This window comes from Sinocyclocheilus rhinocerous, unplaced genomic scaffold, assembly GCF_001515625.1.
Source record: "Sinocyclocheilus rhinocerous isolate Xijiao unplaced genomic scaffold, SAMN03320098_v1.1 scaffold708, whole genome shotgun sequence".
Classification (NCBI taxonomy): Eukaryota; Metazoa; Chordata; class Actinopteri; order Cypriniformes; family Cyprinidae; genus Sinocyclocheilus; species Sinocyclocheilus rhinocerous.
The window spans coordinates 940,512-956,694 of record NW_015635523.1 but is presented as its reverse complement, the minus strand read 5'-3'; the positions used below and the strand labels follow the sequence as shown (position 1 = coordinate 956,694).

Genomic DNA, 16,183 nt, shown 5'->3' with positions numbered 1-16,183 from the left:
TTTTTACATTATTTAATCTGAAAAAAAAGTAAATTAGGGTGACAACTAAATAAACAAAACTTAATTTTAATCGAAATTAAAATACATTAAAAATGCATCTTTATTTACATTACCATGCAAAAATATGGAGTCAGATTTTTTTATGTTTTAAATGAACTCTCTCATGTTCACAAATGCTGCAATTATTTGATTAAAAGTACAGTAAAAACAGCAATGTTGTGAAACGTTATTACAATTTAAAATAACTGTTTTCTATTTAAATACATTTTAAATGTATTCCTAATAATGACAAAGCTGATTGGAAACTGTGATACTTTTTTCAGGATTTGATGAACACCATTTATTTTAAATATACATCTTTTGTAAAATCTTATGTCTTTACTGTCACTTTTGTTCAATTTAATGTTCCCTTGCTGAATGCATAAAAAAAAAAAAAAACTACTGATCCCAAAATGTTTAATGACAGATATAACCTAGAACAGAAAAGAGTTGTTTTGAATTTTGTCACACTACTGAAAAATGTATAAGTTAGTAGTGTTGCTACTTCGTTATTCCCCAATGCTATAGTTGGGTTGTGAATTTTTTTTCTCACTCATTGGGATGAGAGAAGGCCCTGTGTGAAAGCATTAGTCAAAATGTTGATCGTTAGCAAATAATGAAACAGTCAGATAATTCCATCTCCATCAGATGTTTCACATAAAAACCCTACACACACAGGCAGGGTTGCTCATTGCAGAAATGAATAATGTAACAAATAATGTACACTGCAATTGTACTTGCAATGTCATTTTGCATTTGAAACACTATGCTGTAAATTATGCGTGTGCTAAAGAAAGACGCTGCTGTGGCAATGTTCACTTACTGACAAAATGAATCCTCAACACAATAGTAGAGATAAAATATCTACAGTAAAGGCTTTAAAAGAGTCTCACAGTGACCGCATTCATTCTCGTCCCGTCTGAGTTAAACTACAGTGGATTAGTCAGGCTTGTCCTGGCAGCTCTTCATTGATCCCACTGTTAATCTGACAGATAGCTGATAACCAGGCCTGCACTGCTGTAGGGGTCACATCTCCACATATATCCACAGCATAACTTCTCACAGGACTAACTACATGAATATATATATATATATGCATGCATGTACGTTATATAATATGTAGATATAACTAGGCCTGCAATTCTGCCAAGGCTCAGCAGATTTCTGCAAAATCTGAACTCCCATCATTCACAATATTCCTCCTATTGCCTGTTTGTTTATACATTTTTCCTCATTATAATTGCGTTTTGAATAAATGTTGTTTATAAAACTAGATTTGCATACCCTGAAGGAAATACCCGGTCTTGCAAGGCAGCAAAAGAACAGTGTAAAAGTTTTGGGTTAAATGATAGTTAGGAAAGTTAGAAATCCAAATAAGGATAGAAGGAGAGATTGATAGAAATATGATATACATATATATTATGGCAGACCGGGGATCACTGACATACTTTTAGGTTTATTTTTAAACCTCAATTTCTATAGGCATACACCCTTGGCTACATACTGTGTGTGTGTGTGTATATATATATATATATATATATATATGTGTATATTAGTGCTTATTAAAACGCAATTAATCACATGATTTTCTGATATTTTAATCGTGATTAATTGCATTGTTATGCACAAAATTCAATAATGAATTCAAAAGTAGTGTATTGTGCACTTTTTCATTTAAAACTACTGCTATATGAACAAAAGTGCAATAACATTTGGTTTGCAAACACTTAAAAACAAATAAGGTGCTTTTTTACAGCAGTATTCCTTTTACTTAGTATTTAAAATATTTCTTGTAAATTTCGGTGACACATGGCCCTCTCACAATATATATATATGCAATCATGCTGCACGTATCAGAAGTTCCGCGTCCGGCGCAGTTAGCGCTCACACAACATGCGTACCGCGCCTGGCCCACCTCTTCCAACCGAGCCAGGGACGGCTAAACGAACCAAGCCCGTGGCACGGAGCGATCACACTAGTCAAACGAACTGGGCTTTGGGGGTCAAACGCGCTCAGGCACAGTTAAGATTGCCTAGTGTGATGCACTTTTATTCTCCCTCATCCCGCACACACACGAGTCTCTACCCGCCTGCACCCGCACTCGCCCGTCAAGTGTTGTCCCGCGCCGCACTCTGTTGCGTTGGGTCCCGCGATCGTGCAGGTCTCTACTCGGAAGGTGCCTGTTATGATGGAGGCTCTGGATTCTGAGCATAACTTGCTTTTCTATAACAAACTATAAAATATTTTCTATAAAAACGTTAATGCCCTGGCAGTGGCAAAAAGCTTTGGTTTTATATTTAATTTGATTACATTAATGTTATAAGTTGAGATTTACAAGAAATATTTTAACTGCTACTATGTAAAAAATAAAAAAAGCACCTTATTTGTTTAAAGTGCAGATATATATATATACATATATATATATATACAGATATATATATATATATATACAGACAGATTTTTTTTTTATATATTCAAATTATGATTTCACCTAGCTAGATGTTTATGAAACATTATAAAAATAACACCTTTTCTACCTTAATTATATTGCTGCCTCTTCTCTGAATTGTGCCAGTTTTTTATTATTATTATTATTCAGTTCACTTGTTTGTCCAAGAGCTGAAACAAAACTGTTGATAACCGATGATACTGCAATTTTAATTTGGAGGATAAAATTCACAAAATTATCCTAGTTTGAAACTAAGGTACAAAACCACTTGTGTAACTGGACCTGTCATTCAAAACCTTCCAGTTCCTGAGATTTAGGAGACAGGAGACATTTACTGTATGTTGTTCTGTTTGCTAACATTACAACTCTCTTACTCTAGTTACCCATTGACCAGTGAAACTTAAATTCTGTTGTTTTGTGTATTTCCAGTGTTGATCCTCTCAGTGTTGTGGCGTGTAAAATGAGGCCGCATTATGCTAAATCTCTTTGGTGAATACAAAAGCCTGTAAGAAGACATTGAGAATTATGGAGATATAAAAGTAATCCAAATGATTTCTCTTTAAACCAATTTGCTACAGCGGTCGTACCTGGTAGGCAAAAACGTGCCGCTAAAGCGCTTAAATTAAATCTCATTGAATTCGGAGTTGTAGCTGTAAAGGGAGCTTTTACTTAATTAGCCTGTAAGAGAATAACGCTTGTGGATGTAAGCGTGTGCTTGACAGCTAGACTGAACCGGGAGAGATAATGCCATAAATAAACAATATGACAACGATGAAAACACAACACTTGAGATATAGCTGTAGCTGTATCTCTGCCTGGCCCACATATATCCCACTTGCATGATGAGAGCAAATGCATACATGTTCACCCGCCTACGCATAAACACGCACACAGACAAGCAGCAGGGAAAGTAAACAAGCCTCTTCTGCTCCTTCTAGTACCTCTACTTTAAAGAGTACATCTGCTTGGTTTCATACTCGCATTTGACCCACATCCGGTTTCAAAGTGGAAAAAAAGGCATGAAAACATTTTCAGAGCCAGGAAACTACTTCCACTCTCCTGGCTGGGCTTTCTAGACACAGACAGAATGGGGACAGTTTAATTTGATGTATGGTGATACAATCACACCTTCTCAGCAGAGCAGAAAGAAAGGTTATGAGGAAAAATGATAACGCTTTATTTTACAATGCCCTAATTACCACAAAATAACTACACAATTATCCTGGGGCCGCTCACCAGAGGTCACTTTGTGCCTGGAGCCATGGTGCAAAAAGAAACTACAATAATTACGATGCAAACCTGAGAAAACACCTTCGCCTCCGTCTGATAGTTAACAAATTCTCTTGAAGCAAAGCTTTTCTTCAACCTAGTTGACATGGTTGTCGCATTTGCACATTTCTCAGATGCCTAAATGAAAGAGGGAGTTGGGCGGAAATATGAAATGGAGGGAGAAGTGTAATATTAGTGGCACCTGGTGCTTTTCAAAAGTCCCGCGGGTGTTATAATTTTTTTTTTTTTTCCAGATCTTACTTATCTATTGCAAAATATGTATTAAGATTACTAAAAATTTAAAATTACTAAAAGATGAAGTGTATAATTTCTGTTACTATCATCTCCAAAAAGAATTGCAAAAAGAATTTACAAATCATAATTTACAAATAATAATAATAAATACATTTAAAAAAGCAAAAAAATATTAATGTTTTAGTGCAACCTTCAAAAACCCTCCCTTTCTGCCACTGATTTATTTTATTTTATGTTTTAAGTATTTTATTTTAGTCCCTTAAATAGATTGTAATTTTCTTTGATTCAACTAGTGGCACAGATATTAGATGTTAGCACCTATATAGACATTTCTGCAAAATAATATCACATTGCTTTATTACTTGTATGTTGGATATTACACACTTCAAAGTGAAGAATGGTGTCTAGGTGACATCTGAAGATTAAAGCCTCTTGTCTAATGAAAATCAATCTTAACTACGTTTAAATCAATGCTATCTGCTATATGTATAGACTGTATACAGTATATTGAATAGTGAATATTCATATTCAAAGCAGATCACAAACAGCAATAATAGTGCTTTGTTATTATTATTTACACTTTTATGTATACTATGAATGGATGGATGGATACTGCAATATGTATTAACCAGTGTGTTCACAGAGCATTGTGAAATGCCATCTGAGGACAAAATGACTGCAAACTCCCAGTCTCCCGGCTCACCCTGAGAGGCCTCCAACACCTCAAATCATGCAGTAATTTATTTCTGCCTTCTCTGCCTTTTAATGATGGGCTTTGGTGCTGCCACATTGATCAGCCTCCACTTCTCCTGACTCATCCCTGGCTACTCCCCCTGTTAGCATCAAAACTTAATCTGAGATCTGACATCGGCTCTCACAACCACACTTTTTTAGATGTATGACCTTTCCAGAAAACAATGACCAATCAATAAGCAGCTTTGCTTCCTGAAAGTCTAATTAAAACAAGCACGGGGTGACTCAAAGGGCAGAGGGAGCTGGGAGAAACTAGCATGTACGGCATATAGTACATGACTGCTTCATATGTACGCATTACATTTTCAAGGAGCATTTGTGTTGTTTGTTCTCTCAGTTTCAGAATTATCCATTCCTGAACCTACAGTAAAAAGAACTAACTATGGTTGGTCATGCAGGTCAGATGGCCTCTTGCAGTCGAAATACAGAAGTTTCTTTGCGCCTATGTTTCTAAGCTGCATTGTGGCTTGAGTTAAAAATCTGACCATGCAAAATTACAGCATTGGTTCACTTGGATCCAGTGCTATTAGAAGCAAAATAGTGGCAAAGTTTACATTAAACATGATGTTTTTGTACCACTGCCAACTTGCTAAAACCATTTAAAACTAATTCTTCACCGCATTCATAAATAATGTCTTACTGGAATAAAGATAAACAACAAATTTCAGCTTCATAAATAGCCAAAATGATCAAATATGTGAAATGTTAAATGTGCTTTAAGTACAACAGGGCATCTCTTGAACTACAATTACATGGGGAAAATATGTCAAAAGAATAAGAAAGAATAATTTGCTGCAATTAGATTTGTCACTCTCTGAATTTCAGATACCCTGGGTTCACTTTCAATACAAAAGCTGTCAGCAGAGCTTGAACAGAATTCTCTGGTAAATTAACACACATTTCTATTCATTGTGCTTGATTTGAAATTACAAGCACTATGACTGCCAAATAGTAAATTATCATTTTCATCAACTATAGTGTGTGTATTGTGTACTTAATGTGTATTTTTTTACACATTAAAAGTCACTAATCTCCAAATAGACTCTCAGCTTGTAGTATGCAGTCACAGAAGAGAAAAACAGATTGACGAGTCTCATATCTTGCCACCGAAACTCTTCTGTTTGTTGCAGTGTCAGAATCAAAAGCCTGTGAAGGGATTTTAACAGGCTTTACAAAGGGACACGCAATGATGAATTAGCTATGTTTAAAAATTAGTCAGAGTCGGACTCATAGGAGCGGCGCACGATGACACATTATTAAGCTGTTATGAAGCACTCGCATTGCCGAGTTTCCATGCTGATGCTCCATCCAACTGCGTCACGGGGGGCTGCCACATGGAGAAACCCACCGAGACCAATCATGTCAGGCAAAATGAGACTCCATCGCCTCCACGCAAAATACACTCCAGACATAGGCAGCGTCAACATTTCACCATCTTTGAATTATTAATAATCAAAGTTCAGGCGGAATGAGCCGAGTTTGTTGGGTTGGTGATTTAGGCGGCCGAGCACAGAAAGCATTGAGCGGAGGTCTTGCACACCTGTCCGCTATTCAGCTGAAAAACGGCCACGGTTTGACGCGACTTTGAGAAACATTGGCACTGTGTGTAAGCTAATTTCTCCCCTTGACCCCCATTTCCTCTTCAGACATTGGCTTCTCATTTTTCTCCAAGCCACTGCGTGTGGCCGTTGGGAAGCGGAGCTAAGCCTGCATTACCTCAAACAACCTCATCTGCAGACAACAAGCGTTATTTGGCATGGTCACCGAGGCATGGCTAGTTTCTTGCTGAATATTTGACTGCAACATACACAAGGGAAAAAATGAAGCACCTTCTTTTCTGGCTATAAAATAATGAGATTTTTTCAAAAACAAGAGGTAAGAAAATATGTTAAAAGGCCAATCCAACAGTGCTGGTAGAAAATCCCTGAAAAGCAGCATGAAAAATACTTGAACACTATTTGCTTTATATAGATGTGACAAGAGCTGCAATAAAAAACTTTCATATCTTTTCAATATGAAAGAGTAATAGTATTACTCATTACATTGTTCATGAACAATGGCTCTTGTGGTTTCAACCTTATAGATCTAAAAGAAAGGTTTAGCATACAAAATCATATTGTAAGTTTCAATTGTAAAATTAAGGCACAATATGAGAAAACTACAATTGTGAAATGTAAAGTAACATTGTGAGATATAAAGCTAAATTTGTGACAAAGTTGCAATAATGAGATATAAAGTTGCAACTGTGATATGTAGTCACATTTGTGAGATGTAAAGTCTCATTTGTTTATATAAATATATAAATTCACAAAACTTAGGTTTGTTAGACATAGTCTAGACTTTATAGACTTTATAGTGTGAGATATAAAGTCACAGATCTGATATATTAAGTTGCATATGCGAGATCTAAAGTCACACTTATGGGATATAGTCATTGGTGAAATAAAATCACAATTTTGAGATATTAAGTTGTTATGTGAGAAACTGTGTAAAGTCCCAATTGGCTGACTATGCAAAATGATAGCATTGACAAAATGATTCACTTGGATCCAATGCTATTAGAAGCAAAATATTGACAAAGTTTACATTAAACATGATGATTGTACCACTGCCGTGAGAAACAAAAATAAAAATAAAAAATTGCTAAAACCATTCAAAAATAGTTGAAACTTGTGGAAAATGCTAAATTCATAAATGTCTTACTTGAATAAACATAACTCAAAGAATGAAAAAATGTAAATTGTCAAACTTACAGTATGAGATCTAGTCATTGGTGAGATATAAAATAATAATTGAAAGATAATAATGTGCTGTGTTGCAAACGAGATATACGCATTTATGTATGAAATAGAGAGTTGCAACAGTGAGACTTAAAGTCATTAACTTTTTTCTCCACTCTTGAGGCAAAAAAAATAAAAACTTCCATAACTAACACACTGGTCAACTAATGTTCAAGTGGGCATGAAAGCAAGTTCATGGTTTCAGCATTCTGAACTTCAGCCTTAAGGCTTAAAAATGCTTATGCTGTGCAGCTCCAGACCTTGTTTATGCGGGCAAATGCTAAACCATGCTTAACCAGTGATGTTGTGGAAATTCTAAACAAGATCAATAGAACACAAAGTTTACATTAAACATGATGATTGTACCACTGCCGTGAGAAACAAAAATAAAAATAAAAAATTGCTAAAACCATTCAAAAATAGTTGAAACTTGTGGAAAATGCTAAATTCATAAATAATGTCTTACTTGAATAAACATAACTCAAAGAATGAAAAAATTTAAATTGTCAAACTTACAGTATGAGATCTAGTCATTGGTGAGATATAAAATAATAATTGTAAGATAATAATGTGCTGTGTTGCAAACGAGATATAAAGTCGCATTTATGAAATAGAGAGTTGCAACAGTGAGACTTAAAGTCATTAACTTTTTTCTCCACTCTTGAGGCAAAAAAAATAAAAACTTCCATAACTAACACACTGGTCAACTAATGTTCAAGTGGGCATGAAAGCAAGTTCATGGTTTCAGCATTCTGAACTTCAGCCTTAAGGCTTAAAAATGCTTATGCTGTGCAGCTCCAGACCTTGTTTATGCGGGCAAATGCTAAACCATGCTTAACCAGCGATGTTGTGGAAATTCTAAACAAGATCAATAGAACACAAATTATTCAAAACTTATATTATCCACACATATGTGCATCTGTCTGAAAACAGCCCCAATTTAAATTTTCCTCCAAAGAGCTCACTGTCTTTCTAGAGTTCTGTATGAGTGGATGAGAACCTGCCAAGTACAACAGGAGCCCTCAGAATTAAGCCCATTAGAGTGGGATATTCCCACTGACACGCAGCCTGTGGGTGCTCCCAAACTGCGCATGATGAGTGCAAATCCATTTTCTAAAGTGCCAAATGGTGCAATGTCATCTGTAGGGGACAAATCCAGTCTGCCATATGCTGCGAATGAAGAATCGGCAAACTACAACAACAGCTGGCCACTTGAAAACACAATTTTCATTGCTACATCGTGTAACTGCAGATCCATCTAATTCAATTATCATTAAAGGCGTAAAAATATCGCTCTTGTACGAGTGCATGGCAAGCATGCATTTATACACCCTGCATTACGAGGCATGTTTACTCATGTAAATAATGACATATTTGCATGTTCATCGCACATGTATCAAAATAAAAGCGACTTCTTCGTGTCCCAACTTTTTGCTTTCTTTGTTGCCCGTGACAGCTCTACCTCTGCAAATAGTATGCACTGTAATAACAGTGTGATTGCCATTCAACGGGAACACCACAATATCAGACCGCAGTGCTACCGGCATGCCAATCAAATCTTGACAATGCCAAATTAAAGGCCTTGAACTTTCCACTGCATGTTGAGGAAAAAAATCAGTTATCTTCAATGTCAGTGCAGTGCACTCAAAGACGTTCTTCAAACAATTTGATAAGCACTTTTGAAAATGCATTTTCTGTTTCCAAAAAGTATTACACCCTCTGAAGAGCGCAACTGCCTTTCATGTATTGACATCTTATTTTCTGTCTTTTCATGCCAATGTTTGTCAATAGCAATTTTCAGTGGTTGAATTTCTCTTGCCAACATATCAGGTTATGGAATCAGTTCAAACTAAAAATTCAATGGCCCACAAAATGATGAAATATGCAATATGTGTTATGGCAAGCTATTTAAATGCTAATTTATGAGATTAGTTAAATAAGTGTAACACCATTACATGTATTTAACGCAATTAAAACATTTATCTAATTTGATATTAAAAGTGCTTAATTCTGTTCTGTCTTTTAAAGAAGTGTTAGAAAACAGCACAAGTGTTCATGCTTTTGCCAGGCTCTTGTGTATTCCGGTGTAAATGAGAAGGACCTTCTAAATGTCAGTTTTATTTATTAATCAATCACATTATTCATGATTCATTAATCTTTCAACATACATTCTTATGAAGAACCTTTAACATCCACAGAACTTTTCCAATACACAAAACGTTCTTTATAGTGGAAAATGTACTTTAGATTATTAAACTGTTCTTCATACTAAGGTAAAAATTGTTCTTGAAAGTTTTTTTTTTTGACTCAAAATGGTTCTTCTATGGCATTGCTGCAATTGTGAGATAAAAAGTCACAATGTAAGATGTGAAGTCGGATTTGTGAGATATAAAGTTGCAATTGTGAGATAAAATCACAATGTGAGAAATAAAGTCACAATGTAAGATGTAAAGTCGGATTTGTGAGATATAAAGTTGCAATTGTGAGATATATAATTGCATCTGTGAGATATTTAGTAGCATTTGTGAGATATAAAGTCACAATTGTGAGATAAAATCACAATGTGAGAAATAAAGTCACAATGTAAGATGTTCAGTCAGATTTGTGATGTATAAAATCACACTTGTGAGATATAAAATCACAATCGATCCATGAAGAACTTTTAACATCCATGGAAACTTCCCGCTGCACAACATCATCTTTATAGTGGAAAAGTTCCTTTAGATTATTTAAATGTTCTACACACACACACACATTTGTTTCTGTGAATTGTGGGGACTTTCTGTTCTTCATACTAAGGTAAAAATTGTTCTTGAAAGTTTTTTTTTTGACTCAAAATGGTTCTTCTATGGCATTGCTGCAATTGTGAGATAAAAAGTCACAATGTAAGATGTGAAGTCGGATTTGTGAGATATAAAGTTGCAATTGTGAGATAAAATCACAATGTGAGAAATAAAGTCACAATGTAAGATGTAAAGTCGGATTTGTGAGATATAAAGTTGCAATTGTGAGATATATAATTGCATCTGTGAGATATTTAGTAGCATTTGTGAGATATAAAGTCACAATTGTGAGATAAAATCACAATGTGAGAAATAAAGTCACAATGTAAGATGTTCAGTCAGATTTGTGATGTATAAAATCACACTTGTGAGATATAAAATCACAATCGATCCATGAAGAACTTTTAACATCCATGGAAACTTCCCGCTGCACAACATCATCTTTATAGTGGAAAAGTTCCTTTAGATTATTTAAATGTTCTACACACACACACACATTTGTTTCTGTGAATTGTGGGGACTTTCCATAGACTTCTATTACTTTTATACTGACCAAACTATATTTTCTATTCCCTAACCCTAACCCTACCCCTTACAGAAAACCTGTTTGCATTGTAACACTTTCAGATAAACAGCGCAGGCCGGTCCCCGCAATGTCAAAAATTTCAGTTTTTACTATCCTTGTGTAGCATTGTAGCATAAACAAGCACACACACACACACACACACACAAAGGTTCTTTTAAAATATTTGTTCACAGAAAGGTTCTTAGTGGAACCAAAATGGTTCTTCTAGGCACTGCTGCGAAAACCCCATTCTGAAACCTTTACGAGTGTAGTTTAAAGTTTTTACCAGCAGACTCAGCAACACTTTGTCGTACAATATACTGAAAAACTATTTTCTTACTCATATCAGAAGCAGAAAGTCCACACACAGCCTGATTTATTGTGTTTTGCTTTGCACTGACCCTCAAGCTACCTCTAGTGCTAATGGTTCTGTTTGGTTTGTTCTAGTCTTTTCACAGATTGAGAGGTTTTTTTTTTTTTCTCAGTTTTTTGTCCCAGTCCATCAATGTCTGATCGGTGCATTGAGATAAAGCTGCTCATAACTGCTGGTCTAGGATCAGTTCCTCCTACCCACATCCAAACCTTAACTATAAGTCTGATGGGGAAATCTGACTGTAGATCAGTGGCTGTGGAAAAAATATATTTAATTTCAAATGTTCCAATGTGCAATTCATGAAATAAAAAGATTAATTTTATTTAAACTCTCAAATACCTCAGTTTATCCTTAGGATTGTGTAACTGAAGAAGATCGACATTTAGCTATGTCTACAGAGCTGCTGAACAATCCAGAAAAATTAATATGCATGTTTCCACTTCAGCTGTGAAAGTTGACAGAAAAAAGAGAACGAAACATCCCTCACGTCTTATTTCTTTCATTAGGCTTCACACATAAATGTCAACACAGATAACGTCCTATTCCTGCAAGCTGGCTGACATTAAATGACACCCCGTGCACAGACTTTTATATTGCTTTCTCTGAAAAGTGATTTCACAGGCTGAATCTTTTCTTTTCTTGCCTGACTCGTGTACAGCTGTGGTTTGCATTATAACAGATTAATTAAAATGCAGTCAGTGTCCTGGAAGTCGGGTAGTGGAGGAAGACATGAATACATAGTAAACGTGAGGGATTTACTCTTAGATGTGCTGAGGCTGCTTGACATTATTTGATGTCATATCCAAACCCTCTTCAAAAATTGCCCCAGATTCACTTTCCTCATCTAATTTTGACGTATTTCTAAATATCTAATTGAAAGAAAATGATGAAGTTTCATGTGTGGAGCCACTGAATAGAAAATGAGACATTAACATAAAACTGTATATTGAATGAAGCTGATTGAGATTTATTTTTAGTTGCACACCAAAATTAGGTAATCTCTCACAAGATACAATAGATAATTCAGCCCGATCAATTCAGCCCATGACCATGAGTGAGCTTCAATATAAGAGACAGTTCACCCGAAATCAAATCTGTCATCATTTATTCACCCAAACCTGCAAAAACTTTCTTTCTTTCTTCAGTGGAACACAAAAGAAGACATTTTGAATTCAAATTTGAGTTTTTAAACACCAAAAGGGACTAAAAGCATCATAATAGTGCTCCATATGTGTCCTGAGGTACTGTATACCCCAGGTCATTTTTGTGGGAGAGACTGAAATTAAAGTCCATGATGACAGAATGTTTATTTTAGGTGAGCTATCACTTTAAGAAATATAACTAGTGACATTGCCTAGATAATTAACAATGCTATATTTTCTGTAAACAGCATTGCAACGTAAAGGAAGATTTCCTTTACCTTTTCCACCACCTTTTGAAGAACGGAATTTCCAAAAAATGCTGGGTTCAGGTCGTCCGATGGCCAGACACATGAGGCTTACATTACTACCCTCGTTCACTGAAACATCCGCGGATATGTTTACAATCCTGGCAGGAACTGAAAAACAAAACAATGCAACACTGTAATCACACATTTGATAAAACTTCTGTAAAGAAAAGTCGGCACTTATGTGATTAATCATCTATTAACAAAAAATGATGACATAATCAGGGCCCAGAGGATGTTTTCAATGTATTATTATCAGGATGTGTGTGTATTTTTAGTAAACCCTGTTCACTTATGCAAGCAGCAGATGCAAGTTACATTCACATTTTCGGTTTTCCCTAGAAAATTCTTATGCAAAAGTCTTGCAACGATTTTCCAGGGCATGTTGTTATTTATATTTTATAAGGTTGTATTTTATAAAGAAAAACAAACATGATACAAGCAGTGTACAAAGCAAAAGAAAACAGTTTTTATTAAAAATATAGATCTCATATTCAGATTGTTGTAACTTTGTGGTAACATCTTTGAAAATTATATGTACTACTGTAAGGGTCTACTGTAGTACACATAAAACAGTAGAAACAGTAATATTGTGAAATATTATTACATTTTTTAAATAACTGTTTTCTGTTTTTATATCTGTTAAAATGTAATTTATTCCTGTGATAGCGAAGCTGAATTTTCATCAGTCATTACTCCAGTCTTCAGTGTCACATGATCTTTCAGAAATAATTCTAATATGCTGATTTGGTGCTCAAGAAACATTTCCTTCAACAGAAAACTGTTGTTTAATATTTTTTTGTTGACATATTTTTAGGATTCTTTGTTAAATAGTAAGTTCAAATAATGGCATAAGTGTTTATATGCATAATTTATAGATCTATATTTTTATTCTCCCATCTATCGAGACTGGTGTATGAACTATGATTCTAATTTGAATACAGTGATTCTAGAATCCAAGGTTTCTTTATAACAATTCTGACAGCATTTTAATTAGGTGGTTATCCTCTAACAGTGAATGTGTTCTAAAGTGTAACCCTTGAGTTTTGAAGTCATTCCAATTATAGAACCATACAGTAATTGAATTGATTGTACATCAATCAAATGATTCTTTAGGCTTTGTAGATAAATCTACATTCAGTCGATTAGAATAACGCCTCAGAATTACATGCTGCGGTTTGATTGACGTGATGAGATGAGCAGGTCATGCTCTGTTAAGGTAATGTTGTTTATAACTTGACTGAAACTGGAAATGGTACCCAGACAGTCTGTCAGTTTTCTTGACTGTGTTCCATGTTTCAGTCTGAATAAACCAAGCAGCCAGTATCTCAGAGATATTATTTAGTTGGCGTTCTATCGGGCCTGCCTCATACGGGAGTCTGCTATCTATGTTTGCTGAAAAAGTAAATATTTTATGGTAAATTCTGTTTACTGAAGTTTTAGTGAGTCATCCAAGCAGGCACAAGAATTTTCTTAAGGGACGTCACTCACTCACACACACACACACACACACACACACACACACAGGTACACCAATGTGCACAAACACACTCCAGTATGACTGAATAATTGATCTGTAAAAGAAGTCTGGACTGCAAGCAAAAAACAGCTGCTAATACAGATACTGAGGTCAGAGTCTTCCAAGTTTCTGCAATTTGACTACTGATTCACTCACGTGCCGTTAAATATTTAGCATGTAAATGACAATGATTCAGAAAAATGTGTAATGGAAAACATAAATTAATTTAGTTTGAAATAAATCCAGTTATCCACGTAAGCCACCAGTGTATGACAATATTGTGTCTTATCTATCAAATCATAACAGCAGGGGGAAAGTCCTGATGGGACTAATTACATTTTTCTCCAGAACAATCATTTTCTGTCTGTAATAAAATTGAAAATACTTCAAAAGAACAAGTTTCATGAGTTATAGCTTAAGTGAGTCTGTGTGTGTGCATGGCACAAGATTGAAGCAATGAAACTGGCCAATTCTATCTATCTATCTATCTATCTATCTATCTCTCTCTCTCTCTCTATATATATATATATATATAAACTTATTTTATTTCAGCTATTTTCATTTTTACTGTATAACTTAATATACTAAAATACCTGAAACTAATAAAAATGACAAAAACACACAGCAAATTTACTACAACTTGTAAAATAAAATTGAAAATGAAAATAATTGAAAATGAAATTGAAAATAAATACAATTGAAATGAAAACAGAAAATATAACAATAAAAATGGAATCACAATATTAATATACATTATAACTATAATAGTATCTCAGTGATTCTAAAATACCACTGGTCTCTGAATATATTTGTCTGCATTTTAAAATATTACATATTTTAATTATCCATTTATTTATAATAACCCATCTAAAATTAATAATAATAATAATAATAATCAATAACAAAAATAAAATAATAATAAAAACACTATTTAACTTCATTTGTGAATATTTACTGGAATGAATAATAAAAAAAATAAAAAAAAATCACAATCACAGCAAAAGATGTGTAAGAGAGCCGTCCGCTTCTTTCTGGTGAATATTTCATCCTGTGATGAGCACTTTGAGTCACGGTGCTTTTCACCATCCTGCATTCCCTGTGTTCTCACCACTTCCCTCCCTTACATCAAAGGTATTGTTTCATCCCTGTATCTCAATCTATAATTGATGGCTTCGGCTTTCTAACCATGAATTCCAAATTCAGGCCACTGTTTCAAACAGACCAGTTTCAGCTCCTCAAAAGAGAGAGAGGACAGAGTTCAGAGCATGAACAGGCAGAATGACTATGCTAACATTTTCCAAAGAGACACACGCAAGTCGAGTTATATAACTCAGGTTACCTCTCCTCAAGAGCGTGTGTGTTTGTGGTAAACTGCTGAAAATGGATCCATCATTCTCAGCCAAATGACAAACCTCAACCATCCTCAAGTTCGTGATGAAGTATCTTTCTGTCTACGTGCCCAAATTCCCACCATCTCTGAGCAATACCTGTATTTTTAATTGGACATGCGCTGGGTTAAAATAACTGCAGAAGGCAGAAAACCCACAGAAATCAGTGGGAGAAAAACTCGTTCATGAGCTGCCTCTGGTGATATAGCTGCCGCTAATGTTTCACCTGGGCAAATTGCACTGGCTTCGTCTCTACATTTATATTCTCATAACCCTACTGAATCTTTCCAATGGCTCATTACTGCTCTTTAAAATTAGAAAAAAAAGAGTTGCCTCCTGATGCAATGGTGGAAACTGAAGCATACTATATAGAAAACTGCAACAAGGGACTGGAAAAGCAGCAGCCATAAAAATATGGCAACAAGGGAATGCTGAGTTAAAGACATAAATGTAACCAATATAAATTTTGTAGTGAACTTGAAAAAATGCATAGCACAAAAAATAAATAAATAAATTTATATATATATATATATATATATATATATATATATATATAGAGAGAG

At 34.8% G+C, this 16,183-nt stretch overlaps 1 protein-coding gene across 3 annotated transcripts in view; it reads right to left on the bottom strand.

Annotated features, from left to right (window-relative positions):
- opcml (opioid binding protein/cell adhesion molecule-like) overlaps positions 1-16,183 on the bottom strand; it is a 146,053-nt gene that overhangs the window by 26,657 nt on the left and 103,213 nt on the right. For 2 of the 3 annotated variants that reach the window (XM_016561373.1, XM_016561371.1), the window contains one exon: positions 12,687-12,824. In XM_016561373.1, coding sequence (XP_016416859.1) covers positions 12,687-12,824 — 138 coding nt within the window. The remainder of the gene's footprint in view (positions 1-12,686; positions 12,825-16,183) is intronic. The other variant, XM_016561372.1, reaches the window with a different exon arrangement.